At 31.5% G+C, this 19,726-nt stretch overlaps 2 protein-coding genes across 2 annotated transcripts in view; one reads left to right on the top strand and one right to left on the bottom strand.

Moving 5' to 3' along the window:
- Nucleotides 1–3,970: 3,970 nt before the first annotated feature.
- Nucleotides 3,971–9,441, top strand: LOC145304675 (ATP-dependent translocase ABCB1-like). The gene is made up of 8 exons (XM_080146612.1): nucleotides 3,971–4,162; nucleotides 4,527–5,624; nucleotides 5,732–6,098; nucleotides 6,207–7,952; nucleotides 8,033–8,253; nucleotides 8,364–8,433; nucleotides 8,794–8,887; nucleotides 9,216–9,441. The coding sequence occupies exons 1-8, from the start codon at nucleotides 4,020–4,022 to the stop codon at nucleotides 9,302–9,304; spliced, it is 3,828 nt and encodes a 1,275-aa protein (XP_080002738.1). The 5' UTR covers nucleotides 3,971–4,019; the 3' UTR covers nucleotides 9,305–9,441.
- Nucleotides 9,442–10,389: 948 nt separating this feature from the next.
- Nucleotides 10,390–19,726, bottom strand: part of LOC145335160 (uncharacterized) — a 78,682-nt gene continuing 69,345 nt past the window's right edge. Inside the window, exons 32-38 of the mRNA XM_080180892.1 lie at nucleotides 19,285–19,370; nucleotides 17,231–17,284; nucleotides 16,853–16,919; nucleotides 14,642–14,741; nucleotides 13,534–13,599; nucleotides 12,991–13,035; nucleotides 10,390–12,308 (exon numbers count right to left, since the gene is read on the bottom strand). Of these exons, the coding sequence (XP_080037018.1) occupies nucleotides 12,261–12,308; nucleotides 12,991–13,035; nucleotides 13,534–13,599; nucleotides 14,642–14,741; nucleotides 16,853–16,919; nucleotides 17,231–17,284; nucleotides 19,285–19,370 (466 nt within the window). The 3' untranslated portion in view covers nucleotides 10,390–12,260. The remainder of the gene's footprint in view (nucleotides 12,309–12,990; nucleotides 13,036–13,533; nucleotides 13,600–14,641; nucleotides 14,742–16,852; nucleotides 16,920–17,230; nucleotides 17,285–19,284; nucleotides 19,371–19,726) is intronic.

Raw genomic sequence — 19,726 nt, 5'->3', positions numbered from 1 at the left:
ATTGAACAGATAAGACATTAGCATTAAACGCTGTCTATATCCCATTTAAAATTTTGTTTTTAGATTTATTAATAGGTTTTTATCGCATCGTATTATAGGCAGCTTTCCGTAGAGAGTAAAATAAAAGTTTATAAGATTCATTCCAGTTTTGTTGGACTCGAGTGGCCGAAGGCCTGGGCCTACATTGTCCATAATACGATACAATACATTATTTTTCAGCATGAATCAGAATTGTTTCTAATCCAGCGGATATTAATTGGTTTTGAAGTCATGCTGAAAAACATTTAGTTATACAAAATGTCAATTTGTATGTCAGACAAATAAATAAAGTGTTATTAAATATATGATCTATTTTTAAAAGCAACGCTTTTCTATAATTAGGGTAGCTCCATACGAACGTCCGTCCGGAACGGTAAGCTCTTTTCGTAAAATTTAGGCATTTTGGAATTGTACTATCGATTTCAAACTTTTCATGGTGATCCCTGTGGTAGTGAGGTAGGATTTAGAAAGCGTAGCAACTCTATAATCCTTACCAGAATGTCCGTATGTCCATTTTAAACTTGTTTTTATCAGCTAACTTTTATTTGATGAAATTATTCGATTGATCTGATTCCTAGGACAACAAAGTACAGTGTTGTATAATCAACTTATAAAAATGTAAGTATGTCTTTAATTTAATTATTTTTTCAACAAATTTACCTAAATTTTTTTATACATTTACATTCTGATTATTCAGTTCTGACACTCTACAAATGTTAATGTTTGTCCTACCGTTTCAGAGCTTTGCTTTTATGGATGTTGTCACCTTGTTTACTTACAATTTTACATAAATCTTTCTTTAAGAATGTTTCCCTGTACTTAAGAAAATTATTTTATCTTTAATTATTTATAGTTCCTATGAACTTTTAAATTTGTGTTTAGTTTTGCATTCAGACTTATCAAGTAAACTTTAATTTTTGATGTGTACACTTACTTTAATTTTCAACTGATTAAAAAACCAATTTTAACTAGTTTTTACCTTCTTAAATTTTTTTTGTTAAAGTTTAAGTGTGTCATTTGTTATTAGGTAGGTTAGCAGTGGCGTGCTCAGGTTTTTATGGGGAAACGTGAACCTTGAGTGGATCAAAAATGGGGACAGTATGCCCTCCAAATTCCAAAAGGTTTAATATCTTGCCAAAGGGGTTGGAGTGATTATTTACTAAGTATATTTGCGATAACTTTTATTTAATGAAATCTTCTAATTTTTAACCTGTACAAAACGGCCTGCTTAATTGCTTCAAGATCCATGTCAGATCTATATAGGAAATAAATGTCTATAAACGAGCTCAAGTTTTCCAAGGACTATTCGTTGAAAACTCATAGTGCTCCAATAATCCATAATAAACTCTCATTGCCCAGAACGATAAGACCCATTATTTTACTTTATTAAAAACAAATTCATTTTTTTCATTTCATGTTGCTATTTACATTATAATGAAGTATTTAATTTCTAATCATAAAAAAGAAAATTTAAATTAATGATATAATAAATTTAAGAAAACTCTGTTTTAAAAGAATTCGATTGTGGCGACACTTTGTGTGTTCAAATATTGAACTAAAATTGTAATCATATATTAAACCCTTTGGTGATGGTAATGTAAAGAAAAAAATATAATTTAAAAGATCTTTTTAAGATCATTTAAATTATTAAATATTTACTTCCGTTTAAATAGTAATGCCGGGTGAGGAAAATAGATTTATTGAGAAATATATATACATATAGAAAACTAGCCAATAGGGAGATAGTTATATCGAGCCAACTCTAGTTCTTCATATTATCTAAACTTCTTATCAAGCTAAAAGGCAAGAAATTTGTATTTCAAATAGAATCAAACTTTAAAAACAAAGGAATAGTTATTTCTCGATATAATACGAGAATAGTTATTTCTCGTATCGTATTATAAACGGCTTTCCGCGGATATAGAATGTACAATTATAAGAATAAAACTAGTTTTTTTAGCCCCGAGGTGCCGGAGGCACCGGCTAAAAAAACTGGTTTTAATCTTATGATTGTACATTTCTATATTCGTAGAAAACTGGATATAATACGATGCTAGACATAGTTTTTTCGTATGGATGAGAACCGGCTCCTATCCACCGGATTCGAATGAATACGAGAAAAAAATTTAAATAGAGATTTTTCTATTTGTTTCATGGTTTCCATACATATAAAAGCCATTTTAAAAATACGACGAATCGCCTCTTATTTTTAATTAAAAGAAGGGAAAATAATGATTTTATTCAACTTTTTTGCTGGCTCGGGCCCGCGTCCCCTTGGGGCCTACAAAATATGAGATGATCTTGTAATTTTGTGAAATTTTTATAATCAAGGATATAGATGTAGAATTATTAAGTTATTTTTTACACGGGAACGTATCATAATGGGGCACGAACCCTTTTTGATCTCTGTTTTTTTTCTCATATCTTAATCATATTACAAAACCACAGTAAAATAATAATGGCTGCCGAGTTGTTCTTGAAGTTTTTAGTGGGAAGCTACTCTATAATTAACTTTTTCTTTCTGTCTGTATATAACGCCATATGGGTTTAATGTGATTTTATCGGCTAATGTTTTAAAGTGATGATTCCCTACTAATAAGCAATAAGTATATAACTTTCTTGGTCTGTCGGTTTGTCAGTCATGCTGAAAAGATAAAAAAGCATAGATTCCTAATATAGAAAAAATTCGAAATTCCCCCCCCCCCCAATAAATTTATTCTTGATTTATGACCATCTAACATCTGCTGTATCTACTTTGTCTGTATCTTTATCCAATATTTATTATCGCTACTCATGGTTATTGTCATTCTTTATTTTTTATTAACTTCTATTACGTTGTAAAGTAAATTTTAAAACCTGTGGTTTACATGTTTTAAAAATAACAAGTATATTACGATAAATAGTAGCAAAGCATTTGAAGGAATAACTCAAATATAAAAAGTCCATTTTGTTACACGCACCTAATAAAATGAACAAGAATGATAACATCAATAAGTAGCATAAGTTCATAACAGACAGACAGACTCTCGTAAATTATTATTTAGAAGTTTTACTCCCCAAGATTGCATCATTTTAAGAATCTGAGCCTAAAATAACCAAAAACAATTTAATTGATTTTAGTTAAAATTTGATATGTCATAATCACGAACAGAGCTTGATTGTTTTAATTTTTTAAATCTATTGAACTGCTTGATTAATAGAAGGTCCTTTTTTGTTTGTGTGTTTAGATCTCGTTAACTACTGATCAAATTGTGTTCTTCACTTGGGCACACTCGCTAGTTTACTAATAAGAGAAGGGAAAATAATTTTTTTTTGTGGGAGGTTTAAACGCTATTTTTTTTTATTTAAACTTTAATTATACCACTTTTAATAAGATTAACAAATAAGAATCTTACAGGAAACTTATCCATGGCCTTGGAGGCTTATTTTAAATAATTTATCATATAAATTGCTCAGTTCATTGTACAGTTTAAATGGAACAAAAGATTAATATTAGTTTTACAGTTCCTAGAATTTCCAAATAATGGTAATTAACCTAAACTTATTGAGTTAAAGAATAGTTATTTCTCGCATCGTATTGTAAACAACTCTCCACGGATATAAAAATGTACAATTATGAGATAATAACATTTTTTTGTTAGCCCCGAGATACTGAAGGCACTGGCTAACAAAACTGAGGTGAATTCTTAAAAACCTTTGCCCCACTAAAATCAGTGAGACAAACTAAAAATTTAGAGGGGATAATTTTGCCTCACTAAAATTTTAGTGGGGCAAACTGATTTTAGTGGGCCAAAAGTTTTTTTTAAGAATTCACCTCTGGTTTTAATATTATGATTGTACATTTCTTATTCTAAGGAAACTGGATATAATACAAAATGATACATGATTTTTCAGTATGACTTTGATCCGGTTTTAATTTAGCAAATATCAATTGGTTTCAAAGCCATACTGAATAATACATTTACCATAATCAGAAAAAAATGAAAGATGAGAAGGAATCATCAATAGAAATGAAACCAACTCCTAAGGAGAGAGAAGAGGGGACTGAGTTTGAATTAGCTCCTCCTGTTGGAATATTCACAGTATTCAAATATGCTGACTCAGTGGATAAAATCTTAATCAGGTAATTTTAATACTATATAAGATTTGTTAAATTGGCATCTGTAGAAATCCAAGAGAGAGGGGAGACAATGGGCTGTTTATTACACTAGTCCACAAAGTTTTACAATAATGTTTCCTTATTCGTTGGCTGAACAATTTTGGCGACTTTATGGATTTTGATTGGTTGATTTATAAGCTGAGTGTCCAAACGATTCAACCACTAATTGCAATCTACAGAAGGGGTGATTTTGTGTATTAACATTAGGGATGTACATAAATTTATCCGTCATTGTCTTATCCCTTTAGAACCCTGGTAAAAGAATTAAAGATTTATTTCATTAGTGGTTTCATTATCTAGATTGATAAATCATTGCTTATCATTTTAGTGTTGGATTTATTTCTGCTGTTGTAGCTGGTGGAGCTTTTCCAGTGATGTTCATGTTCTTTGGAGAGATAGCTAATGGTTTCACTGACTATCTTAATGTGTACTTGCCTTCTACAGAAGAGGAAAGAGTTGATATACTAAAGAAAGAAATGATTGTTTTTGCTTGGAAAATCTGTATTCTCGGAATTGTCTACTTTGTTACCAATTACATATATACTGTATGTTTAAACTATGCTGCTGAAAGACAGGTTGCGCGCATAAGAAAGCGTTTCCTGGAATCTTTGCTCAGGCAAGAGATTGGTTGGTATGATGTCAACACAACAACTGATTTTGCTGGCTCAATGGTTGAAGATCTGAATAGGCTACAGGATGGTATTGGAGAAAAGTTTGGAATGATTGTTAGGTTCTTTGCAACTTTCATAGCATCATTTGTGGTAGCATTCTGGTACAACTGGAAACTAGCAGCCATCTTGAGTGGAGTTATACCAGTTATAGCAGCACTTGGTATTATCTTTGGGAAAGTGATAACATCATTCTCAAACAGTGAAATGAAGAGCTATGGAAAGGCAGGATCACTGGCAGAAGAAGTATTATCACTCATAAGAACAGTTGTGGCTTTTGGAGGACAAGACAAGGAAATTAAGCAGTATACAAAACACATTGGTTATGCAAGACAACAGAGTATAAAAAGGAGCATAGTTGTGAATCTTGTAATGGGTCTTATGTTTGGTCTAATGTATGCTGTCTATGGCCTTGGATTCTGGTATGGTGTTAAAAATATCTCAGATGAGGAAAAATCTGAGGAAGTTCAGTCATGTTTAACACAATGTATCGTGAATGATAGTGCAGATATGAATGACTGCTTCAGGGATTGTTTTAGTTCAGATCCTGGTTCAATTCTAACCTCACAGTTCAGTATTATGCAGGGAGGGCTTCAGATTGGCCAGTCGTCTGTGTTTATAGAAGCATTTGACACAGCAAGAGCTGCTGCTGGAAAAATATACTATATAATAGAGAGAACACCTGTTATTGAGCCAGATGATACTGCTGGTTCCAAACCTGAGAATATAGTTGGAAATATTGAGTTCAAGAATGTGAGGTACTACTTTTTATATAACATAAGCCAATGAACTTTGTTGACTGATTCTATAATTACTAATTTACTGTAATTCCTACCATGGTTTCTAATTCTGTGTTTGTTTTTAGGTTTCATTATCCAGCAAGAAAAGATGTCACAGTTTTGAATGACATAAATCTTGTCATTCCAACTGGAAAGACTATAGCTCTTGTTGGATCATCAGGATGTGGTAAATCGACCTGTATTCAGCTGATTCAAAGATTTTATGATACAGACCAAGGTCAAGTTTTCATTGATGGGACTGATATAAAATCTATTAATCTGAAATGGTTGCGCAAAAGTATTGGTGTTGTACGTCAAGAACCAGCTCTCTTTGACTGTAATATTAGAGATAATATCTTATTAGCAAAGCCTGATGCTACAGAAGAAGAAATATGGAAAGCATGTGAAGAAGCTAATGCTGCTGACTTCATTTCCAAGCTGCCTAATAGGAATGCTCTAAATAGCACTAAATATTGTATTGATAAAATCCTAAATGTATAATTGTATTCATTTTATGCAAAACATTATAAATTTGCTATTCAGGGCAATTTAAGATTAGAGACCTATGTTGGGGAAGGAGGAACTCAGCTATCAGGGGGACAAAAACAGAGGATAGCAATTGCAAGAGCTTTGATAAGAAACCCTAAGATTTTGTTACTTGATGAAGCTACTTCTGCACTTGATCTTGTAAGTGAGAGAATAGTCCAAGAGGCAATTGATAAGTTTCAGAAAGGAAGGACAACCATTATTGTTGCCCACAGATTGTCAACAATTAAAGACACTGATGTCATTTATGTATTTGACAAAGGTGTTATTGCTGATAGTGGAACACATGAGGAATTGCTAGAGAGAAAAGGAATTTATTACAATCTTGTTATGGAACAATTATCAGTAAAGGAAACAGAAACATCTGCACCTAATGTCAGTCATCAACCAATAGAAGAAAAATTAAAACCTGAAAAGACCGTGTTCAAGAAAAACAAGAAATATAGCATTGCTGGGGATGAAGAAAATAAAACAACATTTCACATTTTTAAAAAACTTTTGAAATTAAATAAACCTGAAGTTATGTACATCACATTTGGATTGATTTTTTCTACAGCTTTTGGATTGGTGAATATTGCTTATGCTATTTTATTTGGTGGTATATTTGAGCTGTTTGCAGAACCTGATTACGACACAAGAATGGATAAAACAGTAATTTTTGCCATGGAATTTGGTGGACTTGGTTTGTACACTTTCATAACTTTATCACTGTCAGGAATATTCTTTGCTATATCAGGGGAGAAACTTACTGAAAGAATCAGAGTAAAAATGTTTACAGCAATTTTAAAACAGGAAATTGGCTGGTTCGACAAAGTTGAAAATAGTTCTGGGTCACTAAGTTCTCTACTTAGCGCTAGTGCATCTGATATTCAAACAGCAACTGGGACAAAGGTTGGACAGATTTTCCAGTCTGTTGCTGGAATAGTCAGTGGAATGGCAGTGGCACTATTCTTTAACTGGAAGATTGGGCTAGTGGCAAATGCATTTGTACCAATACTTGTTGTAGGAATGTTATATCAGATGATATTTTTTACAAGAAATGGTGGAGTTCAAAAAGAAGCCCTTCAAGCATCCACCAAGATAGCCCTAGATGGACTCAAGAATATAAGAACAGTTTACAGTCTTGTATGTGAACAAACAATTGTTGACAAATACTCCTCTAATCTTGCTAAACCTCACAATCTTACAATTAAATTTGCTCACATCAGAGGATTTATTTATGGTCTCTCTAATTCTGCATTTGCTTTTGCCTTTGCAACTGTTCTGGTCTATGGAGTAGATGAGTATACAAAATTGTATACCTATGAAGATAAAAAGATTAATGATCTCTGGAAGATATCAATTGGTGTATTGCAAGGTGCTATGATGGCTGCTATCACTCTCTCATTTGCTGTTGACTTCACAGAAAAACTTGAGGCAGGTTATCCTATCTTCAAAGTACTAGAACGTTCCCCTAAGATTATATCTGATGATGAGACTGACAAAAATATCCATGATATGAAAGGATCAGCAACTCTAAAGGAAATAGAATTTACCTATCCAACCAGAAAAGACATGCAAGTATTGAAAGGTTTTAGCATGAAAATTGAGCCTGGAAAGAATGTTGCTCTTGTAGGACATTCAGGATGTGGAAAGTCAACTGTCATCCAGTTAATTCAGCGTATGTATGATCCTGATTCTGGAATTGTCACCCTTGACAGCAAAAATATTATGGATCGTAACCTTCAGGCTGTCAGAGCACAACTTGGTATTGTTTCACAGGTGAATCTTTTAAAACCTAAGACATAGATTTTAAAATTTAATGAATACCAATGAATAGACCACTAATTGTATAATTAAAGGAGCCTGCCTTGTTCAACAGATCAATTGCTGATAACATAAAATATGGAGATAACCAAAGACAAGTTACTATGGAAGAAGTTATTGAGAGTGCTAAGTCAGCAAACATTCACAATTTCATAAGTTCACTGCCAGAAGGTTATGAAACAAATGTTGGGGGAAAGGGAACACAACTCTCTGGGGGACAAAAGCAGAGAGTGTCTATTGCCAGAGCTTTGATAAGGTAACATATCATGAATCAAACATTTACTAGTAAAAAAAAACATTGAAAATTGAAAGGCTATTATGAAATTTATTCCTGAATCCTAACCTAGAACTTTTATTTTTGTCTAGAAATCCAGTAATCCTGCTTCTAGATGAAGCTACTTCTGCATTAGATACTGAAAGTGAGAAAATAGTTCAGGTAAGCATTTTCTAATAGTATAACTTGTGGAAAACTTTCAACCAAGATTTCTTTTTCTAATTTACCATTCACTGTTTATTCTGTTAACACAAATTGTAAGAAAGAAGTATTTTTATATTGACATGTTTCTTTTTTAGTACTTTAATTTATAAGATGGAAGAAAAACAATTCCCATTATTAAGCTATGCTGGTTTAAAATATCGAAAAGGAATGAGGTTCTAACACAAATAATTTGAATATAGAAAAAACAGGATCTGGTTCTCATGCCAAGTATATTCTAATTCTTTCCTTTGTTTTGTATCCAAAACTATGCTTCTGTCAACACACAAAAAAAGAAAATAATTTTGTGACATATTTTAGGAGGCCCTAAATAGTGCAGCCCAAAACAGAACAACCATAACCATTGCTCACCGTCTTGCCACTATTGCTAGATGTGATACAATATTCTTTGTAGGTAGGTTAACTTTTCATATACATATTGTTGATTCTCCATGCCTATTTTATCTTTAAAAATCACTTTGAACTTCTATAGACAATTATATTGTATTTATATATTTCTTCTCCTAGATTTAATTAATCTAATCTAAACTAAAATAAACATCAACTATATGTTTTTACAAAGTTTATTTTAGGTTCACAAACACTTAGACAAGAATAAAAATTTAGCATGGTTAATTGGGTGTATTTTTTTGCTGTTTTTATTTCAATAAAGAAGTTTTTCCGACAGAAAAGGCTTTCTGATACAAAACATGAACATGATATTTTATTTCTTGTGTTTTCAGATGATGGCAAAATATCAGAGTATGGGTCCCACCAGGAGCTAATGCAGGCCAGAGGCAAATATTTCAATCTCGTACAGAGTCAATCTTAGTCAATAAGTTACCATTTGACAATATAAAGCCATTGTCAGGTTCTGTAATATTTAAAAATATGCAATCCTTATGGCTTCTAGTTAATCACTTTTTCTACTGATATAATTGAAAATGATATCTTCCTTAAAGGAAGACTGCAAGAAATACCACGCTTTAACTGCTAAAAGACTGCCACAAGTAGACCCAATACCCCAAATTTAAAGCCTTCAGCTTTTATAACAAAAAATTTCTAGGCATTTTAAAATGACATTTTACGTACAATGAAAATTTTGAAAGAATTGCAGGATTTGAAATTAAACTACGTGGCCTAGAAACAAAATTATAAGCTTATTTTTGTCATAAATTTAGGCAACCAGTAACTAATTATATTTTTACAATAAAAATAACCATTTTTATAGGCAAAATCATTAAAAAAAATTAAGTTTAACTTGCGTTGTACCAAGTGTACTGTAGCCAATCAGAAGGCTGAATCAGCTAAACAACCAATCACAGCTGAGCTTGTCTTAGTTTACTCCTTTGTTTCCGTTTGATTTTCGTTTAAAAATGCAATTTAAATCGAATTTTTTTCATGGATTTTGACTATGAGATGTGGTGTTTTTATTGTAAAAATGTAATCAGTTACCAGCAATCTAAGTTTCTGACAAAGATAAAGTCATAATTTTGTGTCTAGGCGACGTAATTTAATATTGTTTTTTCTTTTATAAGCATTGTAAATCTTTCAAAATTTTCATTGTACATAAAATGCTATTTTGAAATGCCTAGAACTTTTTTGTTATTGAAGCTGAAGGCTTTAAATTTGGGGTATTGGGTCTAATTGTGGCAGTCTTTTAGCAGTTAAAGCGTGGTATTTCTTGAAGGCGTCCTTTAATACACTAAAAGCAGTTTTAATATAAAATTTCATTGTTATTGTATTATTTATCTAGAACAATTTTGTACTTTTTTACCTAGTCAAATATCATATTGTATTTATGTGTACATTGTAATAGCTTAAATATATATTTTTCATTATATACTGCAATTTTAAATTATCCTGTTCCATAAGTCACAATAATTTGTACTTCTTTGAATATTAAATAAAAATAAACATAGATATATTTTTATTAGGGAAGCAAATAACATACAATTATTATAAGGGATAATAAAATAAAATACACTATTAAAATATATATTAAATTAATCTATACAAAAATAGACTTTGTGAAAGAATTTTGGCATTTTTCATTTGATTAAATTGTTAAGTTTGAAGTTTATTTTTATAGATTTTACAATAGGATAAATGAATGGATAATAAGGTAGGGGAAATAATTATGCTAAGCTAGTGTAGCCCTTTAAAAAAAGATTAGATAAATAACAATTAACACAGGGAATAAATTCTGATACAGAATATTTATAAAGGTTAAGGAATGGGCAAATTAATTCGATTAATATTCAAGATTCTAACAACATAATAATTATCTTGATTTTAAAAATCTAAACAATCACATTTTTCATGATCTTATTTTTTTTAAAGTAAAAGGTTAGTATATGTATTTTTATATCTTTATGAAAGATGTAAAAATAACACACAAAACATACATTAATATATAAATAATCAACTATGGATTCTAAATATACATTAAACAGTTAGGGAGTTGAATTCATTTTTATAGAAGCAGAAATATAATCTATGATTATGGTTTGGACCCTTTAAAACTGTAATCTACCTTTCCACTTTCCCCTCTCTTGGTGAAGATATCTTCAACGCCGATACGATTTTTGAAATGTAAGATTCTACTTTCCCTTCTCTTGGTGAAGATATCTTCAACGCCGATACGATTTTTGAAATGTAAGATTCCACTTTCCCCTCTCTTGGTGAAGATATCTTCAACGCCGATATGATTTTTGAAATTTAAGATTCCACTTTTGCCTCTCTTGGTGAAGATATCTTCAACAAGAGAGACAAAAGTGGTATCTTATATTTCAAAAATCGTATCGGCGTTGAAGATATCTTCACCAAGAGAGGGGAAAGTGGAAGGGTAGATTACAGTTTTAGAGGGTCCAAACCATAATCATAGATTATATTTCTGCTTCTATAAAAATGGATTCAACTCCCTAACTGTTAAAAGGGTTTAGACTTTTAGCTTAATTACCAAATGAATACATTTAAAAAAATAAAATCTCATAATATCAATGTCTAATTTTCAGTCTTTTGTTCTGAATTAAAATAAACTAAATTAAAACAGAAAAACAAGCAGGGTCTAGCATTATCTAGAATTACCAAATGGGGTATGGGGTTGTTTCTTGTAAGGATTTTATAATAAATTGGTACAAAATTCTGTTCCAGCAGAATTTGTATTTAAAAATTTTCTGAGAAATTGCTGTTGCATTTTTTTAAGGAAAATTTCTCAAAAAATGTTTTAGTGCCTGATGAGTTTTGTCAGTCACTATATATCAATTAGAAGGATAAACTAGGGTGTAAGTTAAAACCAATATTTTAAAAGGTTTATTCTAATATTTATATTCAAGATAAAGTTTAAGGAAGTGCATTGAACATACATAAATATAATAAACTATAGATAATATTAGCGGTTTCCCTCAAAGTGCACAGTAGAGCACAGAAACCCACTTATTATTTTTAAATAAATTCTAAATAAGGGGGTGCGGGTTGATTTGTTAATTACTTTTGGTCAGGCTAGGTTTGATTTTATTGGGCACTGCTTACTAGTTTGCCCCTCAGGTTTAGAGTACCTATTGTTTAAGTCGTGCAAAAAAAGCCCCACCCCTCATCAGGAATTAGGCATAAAAACCTTTTTTTTTAAGCTGAATTTATTTTAAAAATAAGGTGGGGTTTATTGCTCAAGTGACACTTTGAGCAAAAGTTCCACAATATGTTTTCAGGGTTTGCAGCCTTCATTGATTTTTACTTTATTTTTATGCTGCTGAATGGCAGCTGGTTGCCTTGAATATTCTATGGGGTTAAAACCTTAATTCTCTTGAGAATCCACCTTTCTGACATTTTCTTGCCTACAAACAAAAATATTTATAACTTTATTTGCAAAAATCGAGCTTTTTGCATGTAATATATTATATATTTATGTGACCAAAACTGAAAACTAATTTTGTTCTTATTGTTTTAATAAACTCTAAATATTTCACCTAATTTTAACTTTTTATTCAGTTAATGTATAATAAAGGTAAGACACTTTTTTTTATTAACTAATCTAGAATTCAGACTATTGGACAAAATAGAATTATAGAGAACCTGTGCTCTTGGCCTTCAAATAATATAATCTAACCATTTCTATTTCGATTGTAGATTGAATAGATTATAGTTAGATCTAATAGATACAATCTAATTAGATCTTTGAGGGCTGTTAGATTGATTTGGTAGGCATTTACGTGCCTGAAAAAATATTTATTAGATCACACAAGTAATAAACCTACTTTTTTATTAACTCTGTATATTAATAAGTCCATCTAACATTTAAAAACTTTAAAATTAGGGAATAAGATATGAAGAAAGAAAAATAGAGGTATTTTACTTTTTAGTTTGCCTTAAGTTTTCCCTTCAGGGTTTAATATAAAAACCCAAAGCTTTTAGCCATTGAATGAGAGGTCGTGTTTATAAAACTTTAGGTACTATTATGATTTACAGTCCAATGTCTCTGACTTTTTGTTATATCCGGAAAAAAAACTAAAGTCTTACTTGGGACAAAGTTACCATACAGAAATACAATCTCTTCTTGAACACCTAAAAAAAAATTTATGAGTTTTTTTTAGCTTTTTTGATTGGTTAATGTTATAGCCCGACTATATATTTTTCAGACTTATCTTATGTATTCAATAGTTTGTAGTTCAGTATACATCCAGACAGACAGAATTCCTACTACTTTCTATTATAGGATTGTTAAAAAAAAGTCATATTAATTGATTTGTCTATAAAGAACAACATTTCTGAATTTTAGCAATTATGCATTGAAATTTTTAATGTTTTTTGTTGTTTTATTTTTTTTACTGTTTCATTAGATTATTGGGATCATGGTAAGAAAACAAAGTAGCGGGTCTAGTCGTATTTTCACAGTAGTTTTAGGTAAATGTTAACGATTGCCCCGCAAGGTTAGGAAATTGGCCTCGTAGGGTTAGAGGCTTAGAGCCTCCCGCAGAGGCTAGAAATAGGAGAAAAGTTACAGTGAAAGTAAGACGAAGCCCGCTACTTTTTTCATCTTCATGATCCGATTATTGTTGTTACCTGTTCTGTAATGATTCCTTTCTTCCAATCAGCCTTTGCTATGATCATCATAGAGCTAACCATCTCCTTTAAAATATTCATTTACTAGTGGCCTCTAGGGGCACTTAAGGTGGTGGAAGAGTAGAAGAAAGTTTGCCCTCTCACATTTTCAATTTTAGTTCCAAAAAGAAAAAGTAAAAATTTGGGGAGGGGGGGGGGAGATATTTTTTTCTAGTGGCGATTTCTCTTTGGAGAGGTGAGGTACCCTCCACCAATATAGTTTTAAACTTTTCCAGGACCTATGAGAAGCTTCAAGGAGAACCACATACAGTTACTTTTATATAAGAATATATATTAGACTATATAAGTTTGAAGGAATTTTAATTAATATAATAGATTTGAAATCTGCATAAAATTTTAAGGGTTTTTTATTAAATTCGTTTTTTATTTAATTCTTTATTTAACGGCGCAAATACGATTTAAGTTAATTTATTTTGACCAATAGGAAAGCTAGATTGAAACCTACCCGCGCTCTAATTGGTTGAATGATATACGACACTTAAGCTTCTCCAATCAGAGCGCAGATAGTTTTCAATCACAGATGTCAAAATTAATTAACTTAAATCGTATTTGCGCCTTTAAATAAAGAATTATATAAAAAACGAATTTTATAAAAAAAACTAAAAATTTTATGCAGATTTCAAATCTATTATATTAATTAAAATTCCTTCAAACTTATATAGTCTAATATATATCCCAATTCCAACAACTATAAAGCTATAGTTAATTATGATATCATGAGTGAAATAGTTATCATTTTAGCTTCTTTTTGAGAAGATTTACTTAAATACAAGTAACTTATATCAAATTTTAGAATGATTGAACAACTTTCGGAATAATACAGAACACAAAATTCAGGATTAGTATTTCTTAATATAAACTTTCAAATATAAAATGTACAAGTATAAGATGGTTTTAATCTTATGATTGTACATTCTATATTCGTTGAAAACTGGATATAATACGATGCTAGACATAATTTTTTGTATGGATGAGAACTGGTTCTAATCCACCGGATATTGGTCGGTTTCAAATGAATACGAGAAATAACTATTACTGTATTGCTAACCTGTAAAACAACACCCCTCCATTTAGTAAATCCAGGATCAACTTTTGTTAAAATTTCCAACACATGAAGACACAGCTGGATTCTTCTCTCATGTTCTGGCCTAAATGTTAAAATTTGGAACAGAAAAAGTGATTTTATTTTCCAGTATGCCTTCGAAACTGAAAAATATCCGCTGGATTATAACCGGTTATAAGCCATACCTAAAAATCATGTATAGCATCGTAGTACAGCCAACTTTCCACGAATATCAAAATAAAAATTATAGAATAAAACCAGTTTTGTTACCTCCGGCATCCAGCCACTGGTTTTGATATTATATTTTTTCTTTTTAATATTCGATTAAAGCTGTCTATAATACGATGCTTTTTTCTTCAGGCTATATTGGTTCAGAAGCGTGTAGAAAGGGAAGTTATCCACACCCTTGGTAATATTAACGGGGTTGATACATTCCTCTTGACAAATGTCTGCACTCCCCTAATAAAACCCCCAAAAGTGCTAATGATGGAGGGGGGATGGGAGTAATCGTGAGGCTAAAAAAGACATATTTGTGCAATTTACCCATTCATTTGAAAAAAGCTTTGACGAATACCTGAGCTTTTTTAAAAATCTGATTGCCTGACTCAATAAAATAAACAACCAATTTAAGCTCCCTCAAAAAGATATTTTCCCTTACACTCTCCTACACCTCCTCATGTTGTATTGGAATATACAATCCCTCAATTTTTGTGTAAGGAAGTCAAAATTTTCGCCTCCCTTCCCCCTAGAAAAAGCCTTTACATCCACAGTGTATGTTACAGGTTTATGTTAATAAAGTTAACTTTGTGATCTAAATTGTATAAAAGTAACAAAGTTTTTTTTGTCTGAAGCTTAAGATCTCAATAACTACTTGACCAAATTTTTTTTGTTATGTAAGCTTCACGTTCACATATCTGCTGTAATGATTTTAGGACATTCTATTTTCAGATTTAAGTCTTGGGACGGTTTCAAGTTATTTTTCTAGTACCTCTCTTCGAATACAAAGCCCCTAGAGGCAAGAGGCATAGCAGCTATTGTTTATTATATGCAATTCAAGTAAACAGAGGATAAAAACCATCCTAATACTAACTGATTGATATAAGAATAGACTAATGTGATGCTCACCTGGTAAGGCTTCTAATAACAGCAAGAGTTGTATATTTGTGAATCAGAGAATGTGTTGCTCACCTGGTAAGACTTCTAGTAACAGCAAGAGTTGTATATTTGTGAATCAGAGAATGTGTTGCTCACCTGGTAAGACTTCTAGTAACAGCAAGAGTTGTATATTTGTGAATCAGAGAATGTGTTGCTCACCTGGTAAGACTTCTAGTAACAGCAAGAGTTGTATATTTGTGAATCAGAGAATGTGTTGCTCACCTGGTAAGGCTTCTAGTAACAGCAAGAGTTGTATATTTGTGAATCAGAGAATGTGTTGCTCACCTGGTAAGACTTCTAGTAACAGCAAGAGTTGTATATTTGTGAATCAGAGAATGTGTTGCTCACCTGGTAAGGCTTCTAGTAACAGCAAGAGTTGTATATTTGTGAATCAGAGAATGTGTTGCTCACCTGGTAAGACTTCTAGTAACAGCAAGAGTTGTATATTTGTGAATCAGAGAATGTGTTGCTCACCTGGTAAGGCTTCTAGTAACAGCAAGAGTTGTATATTTGTGAATCAGAGAATGTGTTGCTCACCTGGTAAGACTTCTAGTAACAGCAAGAGTTGTATATTTGTGAATCAGAGAATGTGTTGCTCACCTGGTAAGGCTTCTAGTAACAGCAAGAGTTGTATATTTGTGAATCAGAGAATGTGTTGCTCACCTGGTAAGACTTCTAGTAACAGCAAGAGTTGTATATTTGTGAATCAGAGAATGTGTTGCTCACCTGGTAAGGCTTCTAGTAACAGCAAGAGTTGTATATTTGTGAATCAGAGAATGTGTTGCTCACCTGGTAAGACTTCTAATAACAGCAAGAGTTGTATATTTGTGAATCAGAGAATGTGTTGCTCACCTGGTAAGACTTCTAGTAACAGCAAGAGTTGTATATTTGTGAATCAGAGAATGTGTTGCTCACCTGGTAAGGCTTCTAGTAACAGCAAGAGTTGTATATTTGTGAATCAGAGAATGTGTTGCTCACCTGGTAAGACTTCTAATAACAGCAAGAGTTGTATATTTGTGAATCAGAGAATGAGATGCTCACCTGGTAAGGCTTCTAGTAACAGCAAGAGTTGTATATTTGTGAATCAGAGAATGGCAAAGTTCTACAACTGAAATCAAAATATATGCCACAATAAAGAAGTTAGTACATTCATATAAAAAATATTTATTAAATGAATTTATCGATGAATTAACATCAAAGTTTTTAATTTTTACTAAATCTTCAAAATAATTTGGTTTCTTTTATATTAAAAACATTGTGAATTTATCAATTTTAAAAGTTTTTTTATCTAATTGACTGGTTTAGTAAGCTTCACCTCACTGTAATGGATATATTCATCCTTGTTAACCATTTTTTTTGGGGGGGGGGGAGAGGTTTAGAATTTGTTGCTTGGATAGTATAATTAAAGTATTGCCTTACCTAAGTAATGATTCATATGAAGTACAGTGTTCTTGGTATATTTGTAGATAGATTCTAAATAAACAAGTAGAAAGATAGATAAATAATTTTAATACTCAGAGAACTTTTTTTTTTAAACAACCCGAAGGAGAAAGAAAAAAATGATTTTAAAAATAGGTCAACAATTTCTGAAATAATCAAATTAGATTTAACACCAGGTTTTTTTCCACAGCAAGTAATTATATATAAGAATTGCCAAATTTTAGAGATAAAACTAATTAATGGGTTAAATGTATATTCTTACAGAATATATTGACCTACAAGTACTATAAAAAAATATTATTCTTTTAATGCTTTATTTTATTCTTTATTTGATATTCTCTATAGCTCAATATTTCTCCGCTTGGTTTTGGTTGGAACCCACTTTCACATTAGTAAAAGTTGTCGCAAATATAGGTATTTAATATTTTTTATTTTTCATACATCTTCCGATCAGGGATAAGGGATGGGAAACGTAGATAAATATTATTTCAGGCCTATTTCAAGCCTAGGCCTAAATAACCAGTTATGGGATGGTGCATTAGTTTGTTATCAACGCTAATGAAATAGCTGAATGTGTGTGTAGATAAAGTATAGAATAAAATTCAGGTAGCTAGTCTAAAGTAAAAATAGAACTTTTTTATAAACCAATAAATTAATGGCTTTTGTTAAAATTAGTTTTGATGTTTTTTGTCTCCCAAATTTTTTTTCTTTTTCTCTAGTAATTTGAATTTTTCAGAAAGCTATCATTAGGTTGTCTCAGACAGATTTTGGGTTGTATTATTTGCATTTTTATTAATGAGTAAAAATTGTATTTGAAAATATCATTGCTAATTAAAATTCAAAATAAAAAAAGTAATAAATAAGCACTTGACCAACATTCTATCAAGTTCTATGGATACTATTATGTAATTAATAGATTTGTACTGTGTACAAAGGGTAAGGTTTATGTGTTTTATCAATTCTGTATAAAATGTTGAAAATTTAAAATACAACATTTCATTTATAAACTACCAAATGAAAATTTGTAGCTACCCACTTTCCAAAAAATAATCCCTATATTTTTGTTTTTTTATATATGGTATTTTTTTAATGTAAAACTCTGGGTAGATTTGATAATTAAGCTTATTGGATTGAACACCTTTTTTTCTTATTTCTTATTTTCATTTAGTAGCAGACCATTTCAATTATTTTCTTCAAGTTAACATGCCGCGGTTTTTATATCGGCTGCCTCCAGTTGTCTATTGGTTGATACAAAACAAGCCTATCCTTATTGGTATAGAGCGATAGCCTATTATGAGCGCCTCCAGTGACGACATTTAATTAGGAAATGGTAAAAGTTGCAATATCCCTCTAGAAACTAGGCCGGGACCTAATTAATGGCCAGGTTTCCTATCCCTTATCCCAGCTTCCGATTGTTTTCCATGTAGTTTTTTTTTCTGAGCTTGATCTTAAAATCGTTTCTATGGTGCGCTGAATCAGGGCGATTCAGAGGTGAATTGTAGGTGTGCTGGTGGTAAGCCACAGCGCACCTGATTTTTAAAAGATTTTCGGCGCGGTGTTGTTAAATCGCTTGCACACTCACTAAAATATCAATCCGCGCCAGTACAACTTTATTACTTAAGCAGTGTCAGTAAGGTATATTATATAAAATGCCGTGTCAGTATGGTATTTTATATAAAACATTAATATATAATTTATTTCAAAAATAACTATAAAAATGTTTTCACAATAGTTTTGCAATAAATTATTAAAGTAATTAAAAAAAATATTTATTTATTAAATAAATCACCCCGATTTGGTTCAGCAATGCCACTCGGTGAGTGGCATTGCCGCGCCGGTACCGCGCCACTGGGCGTGCCAAATCGCCCATGCAAATTCGATTTAAAGATTGGTATTTAATAATTTGATGGTGCGCTGAATGAATCGCCCCGGTTTAAATCACCTATAAACGATTTAAAGATCAAGCTCTGGTACTCTTTGTACATATAGGGATAGAAAGTTTTCAGTATTCTTGGTACACTTGTAAAAAATACCTTCTAATGTATTAGTATCAGAACCAAGTAGAGCTTGTATTTCATCATCATATTCGTCTAAAACTGTCGTCACTTTTTCAGCACTCCTATAATGAAGTGCTTGGTTAAAAGTTGGACCTGTTTATCAGCCAAAGCATTCCCCACTCATCAGATTGATGTCACGCGCCTTATATAGCAGTAGTAGGTAATATTTTAACGTCTATAGTTCTTTTCATGCACCTTAGTTAATACTCTGCTTCTTTGGATTGCGGTATTAAAACTAATAGAAAAACATTTCTTTGATTGCATGACCTTTGTCTTTGCCTGTTTATTCCCAAAGTCCTTCGGAGTATTCTACAAGCGCCAGACATTTTAAACGTCTCTATCATGACCGGGTGTTAACATAAGAATGAAGTTATTTATTCATTATTAAGAGAGTGTTTTTTTTTGTACATGGACATTA

Source organism: Acartia tonsa, chromosome 13, assembly GCF_053477335.1.
Source record: "Acartia tonsa isolate MP-2025a chromosome 13, ASM5347733v1, whole genome shotgun sequence".
Lineage (NCBI taxonomy): Eukaryota > Metazoa > Arthropoda > Copepoda > Calanoida > Acartiidae > Acartia > Acartia tonsa.
This window is presented reverse-complemented; position numbering and strand designations above follow the sequence as displayed.

What these genes read in the sequence shown, in the direction of transcription:
- LOC145304675 (XM_080146612.1), top strand. Translation starts at nt 4,020, where the DNA reads ATGAAAGATGAGAAGGAATCATCAATAGAAATGAAACCAACTCCTAAG. An exon ending in GTGGATAAAATCTTAATCAG is followed by an intron (nt 4,163 to 4,526) that starts GTAATTTTAATA and finishes TTATCATTTTAG; the next exon opens with TGTTGGATTTATTTCTGCTG. An exon ending in AACTTGGTATTGTTTCACAG is followed by an intron (nt 7,953 to 8,032) that starts GTGAATCTTTTA and finishes GTATAATTAAAG; the next exon opens with GAGCCTGCCTTGTTCAACAG.